Source organism: Gorilla gorilla, chromosome 12 (genome assembly GCF_029281585.2).
Source record: "Gorilla gorilla gorilla isolate KB3781 chromosome 12, NHGRI_mGorGor1-v2.1_pri, whole genome shotgun sequence".
Lineage (NCBI taxonomy): Eukaryota > Metazoa > Chordata > Mammalia > Primates > Hominidae > Gorilla > Gorilla gorilla.
The window spans coordinates 136453555-136472964 of record NC_073236.2 but is presented as its reverse complement, the minus strand read 5'-3'; the positions used below and the strand labels follow the sequence as shown (position 1 = coordinate 136472964).

Sequence of the window (19410 nt, the reverse complement as noted above, 5' to 3'; positions counted from 1 at the left end):
TTCACTAATCATGGGGCTAAAACTCCCCAGGGAGGAAAGTTCCCTGTTCCACTGGCGGGCTTTTATTTGCATTTTAAGACACATTAATAGAAAACGATGGAATGGGCTTTTCTTCGTGGCACTGTGGTAGTACCACCACCACCAGGCTCTGAATGTGAGTCTTCTTCCTGTATTGCTAGGACTCAGTACAGAACATATTATTGCATTTCAAAAATACTTTTACAATGGACGTGATTTAATTTGAAAGTTCAGCTTAAGCTTTCATTTTCATGAGTTAAAAAAAGGAGTAAAAAATGTTGCAATTAAAGCCAAGCCAAGCATATGCACTCTCTTGCCATCTAGTGAGCATGCAGGGTATTGCAACAGTGTGTGATCTTAATAATATGGGGTATCCTGTTAATTAAATTATGTGTATGGGCTAACAATGAGTTATTTAATCAGCCATTTAATTATCTTGAATAACATTTTTATTACAGTGAAATAAATATCAATTTAACTTCTTCACAATGAAATGTATTCATATGTTTTAGCCCTGGATAAATCTGCATGATATGCTATAATGCGCAGTGGCATGTATTATAAAGCATTGAAAATGTCACTATCTTCACTTTTTAAATACTGCTTCCTCTCCTTAGGCCTCACTGTAGCCTTAGGGCACCTGCACTGGCAGACCATATGGATGCAGGTGCCTGCCACCTTAGGTGGCTTGGGCCCCCCCTCCCCCAGGTGCCCCTGGGAGGCCACTTCCCTCCTGGTGTCCCCACAGCTCGCCAGTCTGCACATCAGAACCCGCCGTGGCTCCGCACATGATGGAAAGGAGCACGCAGTTGCATCAGCTACCTTCCGTCTTGCTGAAATTAGACTGCAGAAGTCCTTGCTGGTTGCAGAATGGTTGTAAATCTGGTTTCACGGCCTGTAAACACATGTGGCTGCTGAAAAGAAATGGTGAAGATTGAGCTAAAATAGGCTTGTCCCTGGAAGTAAGTCATTCATGTCCTTTACAAAAGCCAAATCCACGGGATCTGGAAAGTAGGTTAAGCTCTCTTGAGGAGCTTCTTTTGGCCATTTTACCTGTGAAGGGCTGTGTTTCCTCTTCAGTAAATAAAGTCATGAAGTAACAGTCAACCTAAGGAAACTTTGTGACACAATCCCAAATCCTCATCTGCTGTATTGACGATGGGCCCCCTGAAGTGCCCCAGAATTCTTCCCCCGACTGCAGCCCGGACACACAGACACGTGTCCTGTTCACACCTGAGGGACTGGCAAGCGCTACTGTCGCTGAGCTGGTGGGAGTGGCTGCCGGCGGGTGCAGGGACCCCCGAGATCCCTTCTCTGCCGCCTGCCCCCGGCCTGGAATCCAGCTTCCTCTCACACGGCTCCCAGGCCTCTGCATCTGCTCTTTCAGAAGAGCCATGCCTAAAGTAACTTCCCATCAAGGAGCATGGCTTGGTTTCGTAAAAACCTGTCTTTTGTCATACTAGGTTATCTTCAGAAACACTGATCCCTGGCCCTGAGCACTGAAAGAGCGGTTAGGGTGATGCGGCTGGCCACGGCATCGCCCACTAGCAGTGAGTGCTGCGCCCCCACCACGCCCCCACCCTGCGCTCTCTGTGGTGGCCGCCTCAGCCTGGAGCATCAGTGGCGTGAGTGGGGCACTGGAATGACCCAGTGACACTGCCGGGCTGATAACAAGAAAGTCAAAGCCTGCCTTTTGTTTACTTGAAACCAAAGGCGGGACATGTGTGGGATTAGAACAGACATTGCCCAGCATGATGGGTGCTCGGAAGCCTACTTCCTTCCCCAGAGAAGCCTAGGGGGGCAGCTGCTACTTTTCCCCGAGCTGGTGCAAGCTGGTGAGTGCAGCCTCTGTTGGAAAGCAGGGCTGCTCCCCTAAACTTCTCAGATCAGGACCAGCCCAGGGTATGCAGGCCCCACAGCTGCATCTGGGGTGCCATGTCCGTCCCAACTGCAACCTCAGCCGCCCCGAGTGCCCCCATGCCAGGTCACAAAGCCCTCCCCTGTGTGAGGGAGCTCACACACACACTCACGTCCACACACACACATGCTCACACACACGCTCACACTCATACACAATGCTCACACACACACATGCTCGCACTCGTACAACTAGACAGCAGAGACAGGCAGCAGGAAGGCGTGGGAAAGGAGACCGAGGCATGTGCTGTCTGGCTCGTCATGAGCATCAGGCCTTGAATAAAATTAGTTTTAATGAGCTGTACTCGAAGGTACTAGACTGGAGTGAGTCGTTTTGGGTTTTTTTTGTTTTTTCCTTCCTACCAAACTGGAATTGTACTTGTCTGTCTTTCTTTGTAACATCCCAATTAGCAAGCCAGTAACTCCAGTCCCAGTTTGGAGGAAATGGAACATGTAGAAGAATAAAGAAATAAAAGTACCTTCTGGGATTATACGATGAATAAGTAAGAAGAAAAACACCATTGGTGGCCATAGTTATTGCTGACCGTGTGCTTATAGCTAAGTGCGAGAATGCAAGGGAGTATTTAGTGCAGGGCCTGCTGCACAGAGCTTGCTCAATAAATGTGGCGATCACTGTCATCCTGGAGAGAGCCCGGGTTTGTTGGGGACTTGAGACAAGCTACCACTGTGTCCCACGTGGCTTTGGCAAGACCTTCCTGCACGGAGACCGCGTTGCTCACACCTGGAAAGGGTGACTGGGTCCACTCAGCGTCCAGCAAGTGCCTGTGATGGGCCGGCATGAGTGGGCAGATGGACAGTGAGACTGTGCTGCCAGGCCTTGTCCTTGAGGAGGGGCCACAGGCCAGACCACCACAGACAGGGCAGAGCGATGAGGAATCCAGCAAAGGCCTTTGGCAGAAACCAGATGCCCTGAGCACGGCAGCTGGCACAGCGCTCCTAAATGTTCCCCCGTAGCTGTCTCTAAAACGGGAAGGTCTCACGCGTGCCGCACGGAGCACACGACATTCACGCACTCTGCTCTGCAAGGCCGACCTCCATCGCCATACTCAGCCTCGGCAAACTTGTTTTGTGGTTTTTCTTTACATGTAAAGATTTGACCTTAGTTTCTAGCATAGAAAACGTCTAAGAGACACTTTAAAAATTTGGCTTATGTATTTGGAGGATGGAGATGAGACAGCGTTCGCCAACTCACATAATAACTTTGTCAGGAAAGAGAGTTAGGTGCAGTCCAAGTGAAATATGAATTGCTGTTTAGAAGATGGGAGCAGGAAACAGACCCTCGGGCCCAACTAAACCCCGACAGCCCCCGGTGACAGGCAGGAGCCCGCCGGTGCGATGCGCACAGCTCGGAATCCCGGCCCGACTGCAGTCGGGAGAGCAGCCGCCCCCTCGCAGCCGAGCACCGCGTGCTGGTTTCCAGCTTCCCCGCCAGCTCCTGCGTCATTGTGTCCTCTCTCTACACCGCGTCTGTGTACACTTGTGCTCTTCTACACGTGTGAAACCCACAGTGCTGTTCTCAGCTCTAAAGTACGTTGGGTTTTTCTTCCCACAGGATTATGTGCTGGCCGTGGAGGCGTATCATTCGGTTATCAAGTATTACCCAGAGCAAGAGCCCCAGCTGCTCAGCGGCATCGGCCGGATTTCCCTGCAGGTACCTGTGCACGGTCAGACATGAGCCAGAAAGGCCTTATGATAGTTCTTTGCTCGGATGGGCGACTGTTTGCTTTTAATCATTTTAATATAAGAAAGACTGCAGAAAATATTCCAATTCAAATGTGTGTGACCATGAAAAGGGTGGGTTCTTTCCAGGAGTTCTGGTTTGACTGTGGGAGGCCCTGCTGGCTTTTGTGCCTGTTGCTAAATGTGAACCCACAGAAAGTGTCATCGCAGCCGCACTGAAACAAGTTACTGTAGACACTGTCCTGCTGCAGTTACAAAAGCACTGACTAAACCGTGAGGAATCTCAGTTCAGCTTAGCCTGTAATAGTCACTCGCTGATATTTTGGCTGAAATAACCCTTGAATCATGTTTGCTGGACAGACAAAGTCCAGACTGAACAGTGGTCTCAGTAATGCACAAAGCTCAGCAGGACCCCCTTTGCTAAGAATGTCCTTGAAGCTGGAATGCATTTTCCTGGAATATTTGGTGACAGGGAGGTCACAGGGAGTGATGAGTCCCGCCCACATCCCTGTCAATCCCACCCTTGCAGGCCGAGCACAGGGCAGCTTCTGCCCCCTCACCCTCAGTCTTAGGTCACGTCCCAAACCTGGGCCAGGGAAAGGAGGCACGAGCAAGGGACGGGTGAGGGGGGAGAAGCAGCACAGACCTTCCACAGGCACCCACTCACCGTGAGCCAGGCCCTGCGCTGAGCATTTCACCTCACGGTGTGACTGGCTTGTTTTACAGATCAGCAAACTGAGGTCTCCTGGTTAAGTGAGATCCAGCTACAGGAGGCCACATAGATAATGGGGGAGCTAGAATTTGAACAGGGCCTCTGTGAACTCAGGGCCTGCACTCTCAGCTAACAGCTGGTCCTCTCCTCCCCCACACAGTTGCTCACACATGCGCTGACACACATAGGCACACGTGCACACACCATCTCCTGCACACCGCCTGCTTGTGGAAGTCCACATGGGACACCAGATAGTGTTGGAGGACAGCCCTGTCCATGGGCCCCTGTGGTGGGGCACAGCAGATGACTGTCACTGAATAAGCCGGGGCAGGCACAGATGCGCGACGCGTGAGCTGCCACCATGGGCATCGGCTCCTGCCTGCACTGGGATGCTTGCAGCAACCCTCGTTGCCTGTGTGAGAAAGCTCCGTGTGGCCAGGATCTCCAGGGTGTCTCATGTGTAACGTTATCCCCTGGTTATCATAGTAACATAGTACCCTGGGCCCGCTCAGATTCCTCACTACCTTGGAGACAATCTCGGAAATTTTATTTCAGAGTCATATTTTGCACAGTTTGAGAAGTACATGCTGAATTGCTTTTGCATCTGGAAGTGCTTCTCCTTCCAGGGGAAGCCACTGGCTTGACCACAGCGAGGGCTCTGGCAATGAGGCTGGAGTCTCAGGAGGGAGGCTCAGCTTCCACAATGTGATTTAAGCCCCATCTGGCGCACAGAATGTGCTAACCAGGCTGCAAGGGAAGCCCTCGGTGTTCGCTGTTCTGAGGACACGGGGAGGTGATAGCGGCGCTGCGGGCAAGAGCTTTTGCCAAAGGAGAATGGAGAAAAAGACGGAAGCACCCAGGCCGTCTGGACTCACCGACGCCCCACACAAGTGCCTCGATCTGCATCTCTTGCAAATTATTTATCAGGCCTCGCTCACTGGTATTTTTACTGTTGCTGAAGAGCAAAGTCTCTGAATTCTATTTTTCTAAAGGAAATGGAGATTGCAATACCTAGCTATTTGGGATATCTCTGAAGACGTTGTGCCGTGGCCGCTACAGAACTTCTCAGACAGCCTCACGCAGCTGACGACTGTATTGCCATCTGCACATACAGAAAACCCGGCCCCAGTAAGTTCCGGCTTGGCCAGGTCAGTGTGTTGTCTGAAGATGCTGGATCTGGGAAGAAGGATGAAGCAGGCAGGTTTTGCCCTTGAAGAACACAGCCATTTGTGGGAGTCAAGGCCCGAGAGCACCGTTGTGATCAGCAAGAACGACCACATATCCGCCCAGTGGATGCCCGAGCACACAGCAGACCCCCACCCAGTTCTGAAACCCTCCTGGGTGCACCTGGACCCGCCCTCTCCAGACCTCTCCTGTGTTGGGGCTTGTGCCTCCTCATCTCCGCTGGGTTCAGCAGAGGGTTGCAGAGGCGGGACCCTGTGTGTACACGTGGTGCTGAGCTGCCAGAGATCTCAGCACGTCCCTCGTCCCCCGTCCTGCGCGTAGCTGCCATTAGCCTTCCGGGAGTACACTCCACCCTGCCGTCTCTGGTCAGAGGTCCTGCTAGGGCCTTGTGGTCTGTCAGGTGAGCCCACACTCACAGCTCACATTCAGAGCCCTAGCTAACCTTTTCCAGCCCAGTGTTCTTCGCCTCATGTCCTTAGTCCCACCAGACAGTTGATTTGCTGTTGCCCAGACGGGACCACACTTGCTGCTTTGGCCTCTCGTGGGCTGTTCCTGCTGCTCAGAACTCCCTTCTCTTTCTGCTTGTGCAAACGCTGCCCATTCTTGAAGGCTCACTGGAAGGACTTCTCTAAAGTCACCCCAGCCCTCTCAGCAAGTTCTCCCTTCCCTCTTCCCCAAGGCATCTACGGGGGATAAAAGCACAGGGCTCAGGAGCTGGGGTTTGGAACAAGACAGACCCGACCCTGGCCCAGCTGCTCAGGCTGGTGTGGCTCTGAGCAGTTTATCTCACCTTCATGGTGTCAGTCCCCCCACCACAACCGCCTGCCGTGAGCAGTCATCGTCGTCGTGTGTAGATGATAAAGTTTATCCATGTGAAATCCTCTGTGTCCTGCCTGGGACATGCCAGGAGCACTGTAAGCGTTAACTTGCTGTCTTTCCTATGTCTTGAGGATGGGGTGTGTTTGTTCCGTTCCTCACAGATCCAAGTGTAAGGGCGGCATTCCCAGGTCTCAGCAAAAGTACGTGTGCTCAGAATTGCCCTTGGAAGCCCCACTCCCACGGCGGGGCAGCCACCCCATAGAGTGACTCCAGTGCACACGTGGGCACGAGGCGCTCCAGGATGGGCTATAGGAAGGGGTAAAAGCCGTGTCCCCACGCACGTATCCGGACACTCATACCCCACGCGCCAGCCTCAGAGCTCCTGCCGGTGCACCTGCTCACCCCCAATGCTGCATCTCAGCACGGGATGGAGGACGCCACACGGAGTCAGATCGCGGTCGATGAGAGGTCAGTGGTGCAGGACAAGATGGGGTTGAACGGGGACTCGAGTCCAGCAGAAACGCCTGAACTAAATGTAGACAGAATTGACTGTGCTCTGTTTTAAGGAGAAAGAACTCAAATGGAATGAACACGGAAAAGCCAGCAGAGAGCTCTGTTCCGAAGGGACGTAGCGCTCAATGCCTACTTTAAACTCAGAATGTTCAGCCACGGTTAGATTCTTGGAGAAACAGCCCTCAGAGAAGTCACTTTCAAGAAAGCACGTGTGTTTTCCAGCTCTTGCAGTGTTCTTCTCCCTGAAGCACCTCATCAGTACCTGTATCTTAATTATACGGTCTCTAAACTGGCTGTGTATGAGCCATTCTGAAATGAGTTGGTGCCACTGTACGGAAGCAAAGAAGTATCACATGCACTGTCAGCACCTGTGTGCTGTGCTGTCAGAGGGGTAAATTTCATAAGAAATACGTATATTAGTAACTGTCCCTCAAATGGTAAAATAATACTGCAGGTGCTTAGAAAGTACGGGACAAGGTTTTGGTTGCAGTCAGTGGAATCCGCAGTGGCTGCTGTAAGCAGAAAAAGTTTATTCACGGACAGTAGTACAGGGAATCTTCATGAGGGCCCAGAGACAGGCCATTCTAGAGCCACAAAGCCAGGATGCCCTAGCACGTCACAGGCCCCTCCAGCAAGAACAGCACTGCCAGCTCTGCCTGGCATCTCAGAGTCTTGTCCCCACCCTGCAGACCCAGTTCCCCCACACGGCCTCCTGCTTCCGCTGCTTCCTCAGGCCATGTCACCTTACGTGCGTGCATCTCTCTGGGGGCCCAGGCCACGGGGTTGCCCCTCCTGCAAGAGTAGGAATGTAGGCCTCCTGGTTCCTCCTTGAAAGGACCCCTGACAGGTAGGAAATGGACAGAATCGGGGAAGGCAGGGCCAGCAGCAGTCATGAGCATCCCTTACAAATCACATTGTAACATCTGAAGTCATGTAACACAAAGCTAAACACGCGTGGAATAAGATTGATTTCCTTTCTCTGAGATTAGTTTCTACTCTTATGTGCATGGAGATACAAGGGAGGCTCGGCATTTTCTACAGTCTTGAATGTTATCTCCAGACCAGGGAGGATTTGCGTTTCATCAGCATTGAAGGTGGGAGATGAGGTGGGCATCGCGTCAATGCTGAGTCTCGGGGAGAAAGCTAGGAAATGTCCCCGGCAGGTAGGGAAACGCTTGGCAAAGCACAAAGGCAGAGGGACCCACATAGCTGGGCCCATTCTGCTCACGCCCTGGCACTACTGCAAGAACTGTGGTTTTCCGGGTCAGCCCTAGTGAGGAGGGAGCACAAGCAGAGCTTCTCTGCGGAGAAGGCAGATTTCCAGCTCCTAAGAATGCCCTGTTCCACAAGGAAGCTGACGTGCCCCTCCCCAGGGACCCACGCCAAAAGGCCATTCTTCCAGGCCAGCGTCCCAGGGCACTGCTGTGCGTGGTTCGCAGCCCCGGCAAACGATGGCCTGCACTGCGTGCTGTCCCCCCTGTTCCTGCTGGACTCTCTGCACTGTGTCCTGATCACCCTCTCAGCTGATAGTGGGCACTGCAGTGTGAATCTTCCCATGGACAACAGACCAATCCTGCCTCCACCAGTGCCGTCGCCAAATCAGTAACAGAGCAACCTCAAACGTTTCTGAATGTTTAGGTCATCTAATACTTAGCAAAAGAGTGGGCTGAACACCTCCACCCTCAGCTTTCTCTTCTGTTTGTGTGTGAGTGTGTGCAGCAGAGTCTGAGAAAGATACATACAGCCACCTTCCTTTTCTGAGCTTGGGAAAATTTGAACAAGAGCACTGAAATGCAAGCACTAATCAAAAAGGAAGTATTTTCCATTTTAATTCTAAAGAGTGGAAATAGAAAAAAATGATTTTACTAAAACAAAATATGCAGACACCTTTGGGAAAACGTGCTATAAAGGAACCATGCTAACTCCAGAGATGACCCAGCCGGACAGAGGTGAAAGGGGTGGACGGAGAGCAAGGTTCTAGATGATTCCACACAGTTGGGCTGAGAACACTGTCACCGCACCTCCTCTTTGTGTTTAAAATTTTGCATTGAATGTAGGTGCCTCTGAAATATGCGAGCTAAAAATAGGAAGCTCACTCACCACACCAACAGTTGCCCGCTCACAGGAGAAGATACACTGGCGAACACAAGGATGGCACAGATGCCCTCACTTTGTGTTAGAGCTCCGAGGAGCTGACTTTCAATTTTAATATTTCAAAACGTATTCTACTTTTGAATAGCAATCCTTATTCTTTCCAAGAAATTCATAGCATAATTCTGGGCACTGAGCAAAGGGTCACCTGTTCAGTTTGTGTGCTGTTCACATTCCAGCTGGAAACCCTGGCTCAAATTACAGAATCGTACTTGGGGTTTAATGCCTGCATATAAGGGAGGATCCATCTCCCCCCTCGGCCTCGTCCCGCAGGCAGAACTATCATAGCCACGTTCCCTGCCAACTGTCAGCGCACCCGCCAGCCAGGTGACAGCCGTGTTTAAAACTCACATGCCTGCTGTGATCATTTCCACAGTCCCTTCATCTTCATCACATAGAGCCTCCTTTAGAGCACCGGGGCCTCCACACAGAAAGGGGGCTGAGGGTTAGGAGGAGAGAGAATGGGGCCCAGTGGGAATTTCCAGTTCTGAAGGAAATCTGTGTTGTAAGCGAGATTGAAGACATTTGTATTCCAGAGGAGTTTCTCACATAATCTAAATTAAGGAAGGGCAGAAGCAACTGATCTTCAAACAGAAGAAGCATTATATTCATACTTCTTAAAATTACTTCACTCCAACTTAGATTCCACCTCAGAATCTCTTGACTTGGGTCTTAGAGGGTCCTCACTGGGACTTGGGACTGAGAGGGTCCTCACTTGGACTTGGGTCTGAGAGGATCCTCACTTGGACTGGGAAAGTAGCTGTGGTGCGCAGGTGCAAGTCCAGCAGCCAAGCACAGACGAGGGGCCTGTGCTTGGCATTGGGGCAGCTGAGCGCAGGGTGGTTCTGCAGTGTCTGTGGCCAGTCCTAGGCCTCGGTGTCCTGGACCAAAGGTCAGAGCCCAAAGTGATCAGGCAGGAGAAAGCCTCAGCCACTGCAGGAGTGGTGGGAAGTTGGGATAAACCGGCCACCCCAGGCAGGACGAAGGGGGACGGGATGCAGGACCACTCACCGCTATGGCTGAGAGGACCTCAGCAAGAACCAAGGTCACCTCTGACCGAGTTCCCAGAGAGCAGGAACCCAGGGCAGGGTGGGGAGACGCTGAGGTGGAAGAAGGGAGGGAAGGGCCAGGGAGGCGCTGTGAAGCTGGGAAAGACTTGAGCACGTTTTACAGAGGGGCACGACCCCAGGCTCCAGGAGGGGTGCGGGCACCTCGACTGTCTCGACCAGGAGGGTGATTTTACGCACACAGCCACGTACCAGCATCCCTCAGGTTGTACGATCTGAAGACATGCAGGTTCCTGTACATCAGCCATAGCTCAACAGAGACCTTCAAATAGAAAAAGAAGAGACTGACTTCTGGCTGCCAGCCTGAGCCGTGGAGTGTGCTGGCTACGGTCAGGGAAAGAGTGGGGAGAGCGTCCTCCAGCCCCTGCCACCCTGTGAGGCCTCATCATGCTGATGTGACACCGAAGTGCAAGCAAAAAGAAAATGTAGGTAAGTGGGATTTCACCAAAACTAAAAACTGTTGTGCTTTAAAGGACACCGTAAAGAAAAAGTAAAAAGACAACCTACGGCATGGGAGACATTGTTTGCAAATCCCGTATCTGATAAGAGACTTACATCCATAATATATAAAGAACTCTTACAGCTGCTAAATTAAAAACGATTCATGGCACTAGCATGCAGCAGGGGAGAGACTGGACTCAACTCCGACTTCACGGAGGACAGGTGGGAACTGACAACCAGGGACCAGGGTCAGGGTCAGGGTCCGTGGTTGGAAAATTACCCAGAGGAAGCATCAAGAAGGGGTTTCTGGCCAAGCAGACTTGATAGGATCGTTGCTGACAGCCGGCCAGGGTGGTAGGATCTCAGGGTGCTAAGACACCGAGGGCGGGGACTTTTCTTAAACTGACTTAGCAGGATTCTTGCTCACACTGGATTCTACAAGGACAGAGAAGGAAGGCAAGGTCAAGCTTGTCTGGTAGAGGAGGCTTCTGCACGGATGCAGCCTAATTTATGCATTGACAGCCTGCCTGGTTCCCAGCAGGCCCTCGGGTTCTGCAGAGAGAGCAGGTGAGGGGGGGTCAGGGGAAAGGAGAGGACCCCTGGGGCCGGCTCTGCTGTGCTCACGCCGGGGCGGGAAGAGGAGCTGGTGAAGGAGAACTCAAGAAAAACATGGAAGAGAAGCTAGGGTACTCTGAAATAGATCGCATCTTTCTTTTATTCGTTTATGTACATTAGCCTGGGGGGATTTGCCCAGTTGGAATGGAACAGTTTTTCTGGTAAGCTTTAAAATACAAGAATGTTTTATAACATAAAAATTTAGACTAAAGTTTTCCGTGTTGGTTTTTGGGTAGGGTTTTTCTGGTGGGTTTTTTTTGTCTGTTTTTGAGACGAGGCCTCGCTCTGTCACCCACACTGGAGTGCAGAGGCGCAAATGCAGCTCACTGCAGCCTTGACCTCCTGGGCTCAAGCAATCCTCCCGCCTCAGCCTCCCGAGTAGCTGGGACTACGGGAATGCACCACCATGCCCAGCTAAGTTTTTTGTAGAGAGGGGGTCTTGCCATGTTGCCCAGGCTGGTCTCAAACTCCTGGCCTCAAGCAATCCTCCTGCCTCTGCCTCCCAAAGTGCTGGGATTACAGGCATGAGCCACTGGGCCCAGCTGAAATGAGTTTTCTGTATCAATTGCAGACCTATGCTTCTGTGACTAAAGTTGATCAGTGGTAAATATGAAAAGAACTGGGTTTTCTAGCTGACTACAGATTTAATATCACCTAGCAACCTATGTGGCTGTTAACACAGCTGTTCTGTCTTTGGATGGTTTAAAATCATCTGATTCCCGCACCACAGAGAAGAATCATTCTTGCCTCCCTCTCCAGTCAACAGCTCACAGCCATGGACTGCAGGACACTCCGCCTTGAGAACACTTTAAAATGGCCATTGCCCATCTGTAATGGCTTCTGTGCCACCAGGTGCTGAGGAATCCCAAAACTGTGACAGAGAAGCAGGTGAAGGAGCTGAGAACTGGAGCTCTCCCCCACCCCTCAGTGCCTGTATTAGTTGGGGCTCTCTAGAGGGACAGGACTCATAGAATAGATGAATCTATGAAGGGGAGTTTATTAGGAGAATTGACTCTCGATCACAAGGTGAGGTCCCACAATAGCTGAGGAGCAAGGAAGCCAGTCCAAGTCCCAGAACCTCACCAGCAGGGAAGCCGACAGTGCAGCCTTCAGCCTGTGGCCGAAGGCCTGAGAGCCCCTGGCAAATCACTGGTGTAAGTCCAAGAGTCCAACAGCTGAAGAACTCGGAGTCTGATGTTCAAGGGCAGGAAGCATCCAGCACGGGAGAAAGATGAGGCTGGGAGACTCGGCAAGTCTGCTCTTTCCAACTTCTGCCTGCTTTATTCTGGCTGTGATGGCAGCTGATGAGATGGTGCCTACCCAGATTAAGGGCGGGTCGGCCTCCCCCAGCCCACTGACTCAAGTGTTCATCTCCTTTGGCAACACCCTCACAGACACAGCCAGGATCAATACTTTGCATCCTTCAATTAAATTGACACTCAGTATTAACCTTGACAGCGCCCAAGGAGGGGAGGGCCAGACCCAGCGCACAATTCCAGTTTCTGCCACGGAAACACTGACCATGTGTTGCTCTTAAGGTCGGAGCTCCAGGGCGGCATTTCCCCGGGTTTCTGCGTTTATATCTGGTTTGCGTGTGCACAGGTGACGTCTCAAAAGGATATGGTGGCTGTTTTCTGTGTTCATATAAGTTAGAAGCTTGCTTTCTCTCTCTCTGGAAAACTTGAGTAATGTGGAATGATCTATTCCCTGAAGGTTTGAGTATTCACCTAAGAATTGCCTTTGCTGAGCACATGAGGTGTGCTGTGTGCTTTTCCTAATTTATTATTATGAATCTGCCTTAGTGTTGTGTGCCTGAGGATTTTTCTGTGTTTCTGGGAACCATTTTGGTAACTGAGAGTTTTCTAGAAAGCCACCTGTTTGGTCCCCGTTTTCTCGTGGATTCGCACAGAGTAAAAGACAGTGCTCTTACCATTATTTCCATTTCCTTGTTCTGCCTGTAGCTATTTCTACTTTTACATTTCTGTTTATGCTTCCTTTTTCTGGATTAGTTTATACACTGTTTTTTGTTTTTTTCTTTGTGAGACAGGATCTTGCTCTGTCTGCCAGGCTGGAGTGCAGTGGCACAAGTATGATTCACTGCAGAACTCCTGGGCTCAAGAGATCCACTTGCCTTAGCCTCTCATGTAGCTGGGGACCACAGGTGCTTACGGCCACACCTGGTGCTTACGGCCACACCTGGCTAATTTTCTTTTCTTTTTTAATAGAGACAAGGTCTCACTTTGTTGCCCAGTCTGGTCTTGAACTCCTGAAATTCAGCGATCCTCCCACCTTGGCCTCCCAAAGGGCTGAGATTACAGGTGTGAGCCACCATGCCCAGCCACTGTATTTCCTTTTTAATAGTGTCTTTTACTGATTTGTTTTCTACATATTCTGGAATACTTTTAATTGCATTTTTATGTTTAATTTTTTCAGTTGCTCCTAACTTTTAGAAATCGGTAGGATTTTATATCCTAATTACATTTTAATAATTCTGAAAATGTCGTTACTTTCTAATCATCAGGAAAATCAGTGGGTAGCAAAGAATATCCCAAGATTTCTCTGTTATCTTCCTCTGAGACATTGAGTAAAGTCCCATGCCAGCCTCAGGAGGCCTTGCAGTGCGGAGGATCAGCACACGGTCTGGGCATTGGACAGCCTGGGTGTTGACCACAGTGTTCTGTGTTAGCTGTGTGACCTCAGAAAATTGTCTCATCTTTCCAAGCCCGACGACTTCATCTAGAAAGCGAAGCTAGCGACGGCATCTGCATCCCAGGCTGTCGCGAGGGTCAGGCGAGCTGTGCTTGTAAGCGCTTGCCACAGCCGCCGGCACACGTTAATCTTGATCGGTCTTGATGATGGGCTGTAATCGTCTTCAGTTCAGTGTCTCACACGGTCCTGTTAGACAGGAGATGCAGGCATTCGAGCTGAGGGCCGCGTCACGGAGCCCGTGCTGCCTTCAGTTTCTTTTTAGTCCGCAAGTGGGAAGTCGATAGTAGTGGACTTCAAACAGCTTCAGACTGTGCAGACGACGGGCAGCGATGGACAGATGCCATTCAGTGTGTGGTGTGTGTGCACACCTGTGTTTTCTCTTGTTTCATTCTGTTTTTTCTTCCTCCTCATATGGTATTTCTTTTGTGGGATAACAGCAACAGTTGTGAAGGGCCTGAGATGTTATCCTGTTTCCAAGCTGTGGAGTTAGCTGCCACTTTCATGGCTGCTGGCAACAAATGTAAGATTCCTACGTTAGAGAGGAAGGATATTTATTACACAGTAACAGCAGTACAGCCAGAGTGGCATTCTTCCCACCAGCCACGGGGCCCTGATTCCTCAGGGTCTTCACCGAGGGCCTCATGATGCCTGCAGTGGGCTGTGTGGCTGGAGAGGAATCCTGAACTTAGAACACCCAAATCCTTGCTACTGGGAGGCGAGCCTGCCTGCCCTTTGCCCCAGAGGGATGCAGTTTAGCTTACAAGGCTGTCCTCTAAACAAGCATCCTTGTGTAAATGCTTTGAACAAAGCCCTGTCACTGTCTGTGCTTGGAAGACATGCAGAAACATGACACCCATGGAGAACCATCTCCCCACCAGTCATCTGAGAAGTTAGCAGGCTTGTTTTAATGCTGGACAGATGCTTGGCGTGGACAGTCTAAGAGTTAACTAGGCTGCTCAGTGATGATAGTGATGGGTGCCCCAGCCCTCCTCATGGAGGTGAGCCGCGCACATTCAGCTTGTTTCTCATGGAGACAGAGGACAGCGTTCTGTTAAGTTTCTGCTGCTGCCGTGATTACAGAGCTCGCTGTCACGTTCTGGCTCCCGCAGGCTGTGCCCCAGACACAAAGCAACTCTGTCTTTACCCTCGTGAGTGTGGCTTGGGCCATAATAGGACTTTTCTTTCATTTGTATCTATTTCTTGTTGTAAGCCTTAGATCATTTATTCCCTTCCTTACGCTTCTGGAGGTGAAAGAAAACCCGAGTCTGCCTTTGTAAAACCAAGCTGTGGCCTCAGGAGTCAGGGCTGGGGCACTCAGCCTTCCACCCCCCAGGCCTCCTCCGCCACAGGCCTGCTGCATCCGGCTGCATTTCAGTCGGGCAGCCGGTGGGTTTCCTGACATGTGTGATAAGAGTGGATTTGAGTTTGGGTTTGGTTTGGCTCGTTTTTTACAGTAGAATTCTATATTATTTGGTCAAAATATTGCTTTGCAATTTGCAAATGTGGTGGCACCTACCATTTTACTAGCCACAAGTAACTCATAAGTTGACTTAGGACCTGCTCATATTATACCAATATTTTAAGTATTTTATGTTTCATCTTATTAGTTATTCATTTTATTTTATCTAATGCTCTGCCAGAATGCATTCCAAAAGGTAAAAATTACTAAACTATAAGACTCTTAAATAAGGCGTGTATATTAGCAACTTAGTTTCTGACATATAGAACATTAACATTCCAATGTATCTTAAATGTCTTTTGCCTTTTTATTAAAAAATGATTAAATGGTTACTGAAGTTTTCCTCTGCCTGACATATAAATGTCTTCATATTCTAACATGATATTAGGGAACTAAATATATGAGTATAGACTTAATATTTCTGTTGTCAACTAAACTGACTAAATTTTGTCAAAGCAGATTGGAGACATAAAAACAGCTGAAAAGTATTTTCAAGACGTTGAGAAAGTGACACAGAAATTAGACGGACTACAGGGTAAAATCATGGTTTTGATGAACAGGTAAATATTTTAAAACTAAATATATGTTTTCTCAAATTTCCCAGAGGCGTTCAAGCCCCACTTACTGAGTCGGAAAGGTCCCTAGAGAAAGCGCTTCTCCCTGTATCTCCTCTTGCCCTGTGTCTCTCAGAGCGAAGACCCAAGGAGTACACCGGTGTTTTCTTGAATCGCAGTGATGTTCTTTTAGTCACAGAAGCTGATTTTTAAGGAGCTATTCCCCCTTGTTCTTCAGAGAAGCGCTTGTATTATAGCCCCCGTTTTCAGCGTATGTGTGCGAAAAGGTCACCATTGCTGGCGTAGCGGCCGTTCTGGATCGTGTGCTTTGGTGTTCTGTGTCTGTCTGGATCCTGTGCTCTGGTGTTCTGTGGTAGAACGCACAGCGTCGTGCGAGTGCACGTTCGTGAGGAGGAAACACGCCTTGGACAAAGCCTGCACCCAGGATCGGAAAGCATAAATGAAGCAGGTGTCCGTTTTTAGCAGGAAGTCATTTAGGTGAAGTTACTCTATCTCAATTAACAAAAACTAGAGTGGCTTGGCCGGGTGCAGTGGCTCATGCCTGTAATCTCAGCACTTTGGGAGGCTGAGGCAGGTAGATCACCTGAGGTCAGGAGTTTGAGGCCAGCCTGGCCAACATGGTGAAACCCCATCTCTACTAAAAATACAAAAAATTAGCCAGGCGTGGTGGCAGTCGCCTGTAATCCCAGCTACTTGGGAGGCTGAGGCAGGAGAGTTGCTTGAATCCAGGAGGCGGAGGTTGCGGTGAGCTGAGATCGTGCTACTGCACTACAGCCTGGGCAACGAGAGCAAAACTCCATCTAAAAAATAAAAATAAATAAAAACTAGAGTGGCTTTAATGTGCGAGCCTGAATGCAAAACGCAGCTCACCGCCTCTACCTGGAGATCAGGAACCCCGGGCCACGCAGGGCCATACGCTGGGTCTCTGTGGGATCCAAAGCCCCTGTGGGTTGTGTTGGGGGACAGCAGCTCCTGGGCTTTCCCCGCTAACTGCCACCGTTGCTTGTGTTACAGCGCGTTCCTTCACCTCGGGCAGAATAACTTTGCAGAAGCCCACAGGTTCTTCACAGAGATCTTAAGGATGGATCCAACAAACGCAGTGGTAAGATCCCCAAGCTGCAGGATCCTCCGTCCTCTGCCTTTCACAGACGCTAGAAACACACACCCACACACGTCTCAGCAGGGGCCTGCGCTCTCTCTCTCCAGTCCACCAGCTCCGGGCAGTGGCCGTGGCCCTTAGGGGAAGTGACCCAACAGGGCCACCTAGGCTCTGCCCACCAGCTCTGCACCACCCCCAGGCCCCTAACACACGGCCCAGCATGCAGCCTGGAATGGGCAGGCGTCTGTCCTGGTTGTGTGGGCCGACCCTGTGCGTGTGCTCCTCCCTAGGCCAACAACAACGCTGCCGTGTGTCTGCTCTACCTGGGCAAGCTCAAGGACTCCCTGCGGCAGCTGGAGGCCATGGTCCAGCAGGACCCCAGGCACTACCTGCACGAGAGCGTGCTCTTCAACCTGACCACCATGTACGAGCTGGAGTCCTCGCGGAGCATGCAGAAGAAACAGGCCCTGCTGGAGGCTGTCGCCGGCAAGGAGGGGGACAGCTTTAACACGCAGTGCCTCAAGCTGGCCTAGCTGCCTCCAACACACTACGTCAGAAGGACCCGGGTCTTTGAAACTGTGTCATGAAGCTAATGTATTAATGTGACATGGAGGAACTCAATAAAACTCCTGCTTCACTGGTGTCTGCTGCATGTCTTCTTGGTCCCAAGCCACAGCCCAGCCCAGGACTGCCCCACAGTTGGTCGGCATTCAGCCACGCAGTCCCTGCAGCTGGGTCACTGTTCATGAACGCAAGGGGCAGGCGTGCTGGGAGGACACAGCTCGTAGACACAGGAAATCTGGAGTCAGCCTCGGGGCCTCTGTTCTGGAGGCCAATCCTGCTTTGCTCGTTCCTTCTGGACATCCTCAGAGAAAAGCTGGGAGGTGTGGAGACCCTCTTGCCATGCACCTGCACGTACAGGGAGATTTACAACAGGGAAGACACCCCCCACAGATCGCCGCTCATGCTCCTCTTGCCCTCCCCACACACCCAAAACTAAGTGCGTTGGTCTTACCCATCCAAGTCTCCTCCAGCCTGATGCCAGCCAAACGACCCCTGCCAGCCTGGCGGTGGAGGAGAGGCCATCACTGTTTCTCCCATAGTTTATACGTCCACGTGGAGAGTGAGCTGAGTGGAACAGGAAGCACGACGCATAATGAAGCAAAGGAAGAGCGCGTAAAACGCAGGCAGGCAGGGGCTGGGGGTGGTTTTGAAGCCAGACACGTGTTTTCATGTGTTCTCTCATGCCTGAAAGGCCTTTTGCCTTCACGTTTACAGTTTTTCGTGCTTTTGAAGTACTTAAAGTACCTGAAAATGTCTTCACTTTACGAAAGAACTGACAAGGGTTCTCTAAATATCTAGCTTTGTGGATAGTTTTAAATATAATTCATTTTACAGACTGATATAAACATATGCACAAAGCGAAGCCATATTTCTGTTAATTTTTGTAATAGAGTGGAAACATACAAACACTGCATCTACCAGACAGTCTCAGCCCATTTGCTGACATCTAGATTAATTATGCATTAAAATAAAAGAAAAAAGAGGTGAGGCAGCCAAAAGGACTGTTGGACACCAAGGAGGTTTCAAGATCTTTCTCTTCAAAAAGAGAACTGAAACTATCGTTAAGCCCAGAAAGATGAAGATGTAATTAGAATCCCTCCACCTTGCGGGTCTTCCTTCAAATGTGACTTCAGGGATGAAGTGTAAGGCTCTTCCTCTGCTCCAACCTGGCACCTCACTGCGGGCATCTTACAGGATTTGCCAGAGGATTATGGAGCCCGTCCTTTACAGGCCCGGGGCTCAGAGCTGTCCCCGGCCAGTTGTGCAGGAAAGCAGACAGCAGTGCCCAGGCTCCAGCTAGACATGAGCCCGGCAAATCAGAAACAGAGATCAAGGTTCCCTAGTAAGCTGGTAAGCCTAAATCCACCCTCCCTCCCAAGCCCCACCCCCATGCTGCTGGCATGAGGCCAGGCCAGGTGACAGTATCATTGCCTCGCTTCTTGCCTGGATTATTTCTTCCTGTTTTGTTTTGTTTTTTTTTTTTGGTTTTTTTTTTTTTGGTTTTTTTTTTTGAGACAGGATCTTACTCTGTCATCCATCCAGGCTGAAGTGCAGTGGTGCAAACATAGTTCACTCCAGCCTCTACCTCCTGGGATCAAACGATTCCCCACTCTCAGCCTCCTGAGTAGCTAGGACCACAAGTGGAGGCTAGGCTCCACCACGCCCAGATTTTTTTTATTTTTATAAAGATGGGATCTCACTATGTTGCCCAGGCCAGTCCCTAACTCCTGGCCTCAAGTGATCCTCCCACCTCGGCCTCCCAAAGTGCTGGGGTTACAGGTGTGAGCCATGGTGTCCAGCTAATTTTTTTTTCCTGCTGCCTGTATGATTGCAGAATTCTTTGTTTTGTTTTGCTAGAAGAGGAA

General features: G+C 50.5%; 1 protein-coding gene across 4 annotated transcripts in view; it reads left to right on the top strand.

Moving 5' to 3' along the window:
- Nucleotides 1-17618, top strand: part of TRAPPC12 (trafficking protein particle complex subunit 12) — a 103680-nt gene extending 86062 nt beyond the window's left edge. For 3 of the 4 annotated variants that reach the window (XM_019021479.3, XM_019021477.3, XM_019021481.3), the window contains 4 exons: nt 3509-3607; nt 15767-15867; nt 16897-16984; nt 17272-17618. In XM_019021479.3, coding sequence (XP_018877024.3) covers nt 3509-3607; nt 15767-15867; nt 16897-16984; nt 17272-17514 — 531 coding nt within the window. In that variant the 3' untranslated portion in view covers nt 17515-17618. The remainder of the gene's footprint in view (nt 1-3508; nt 3608-15766; nt 15868-16896; nt 16985-17271) is intronic. The other variant, XM_019021478.3, reaches the window with a different exon arrangement.
- The last annotated feature ends 1792 nt before the right edge of the window (nt 17619-19410 follow it).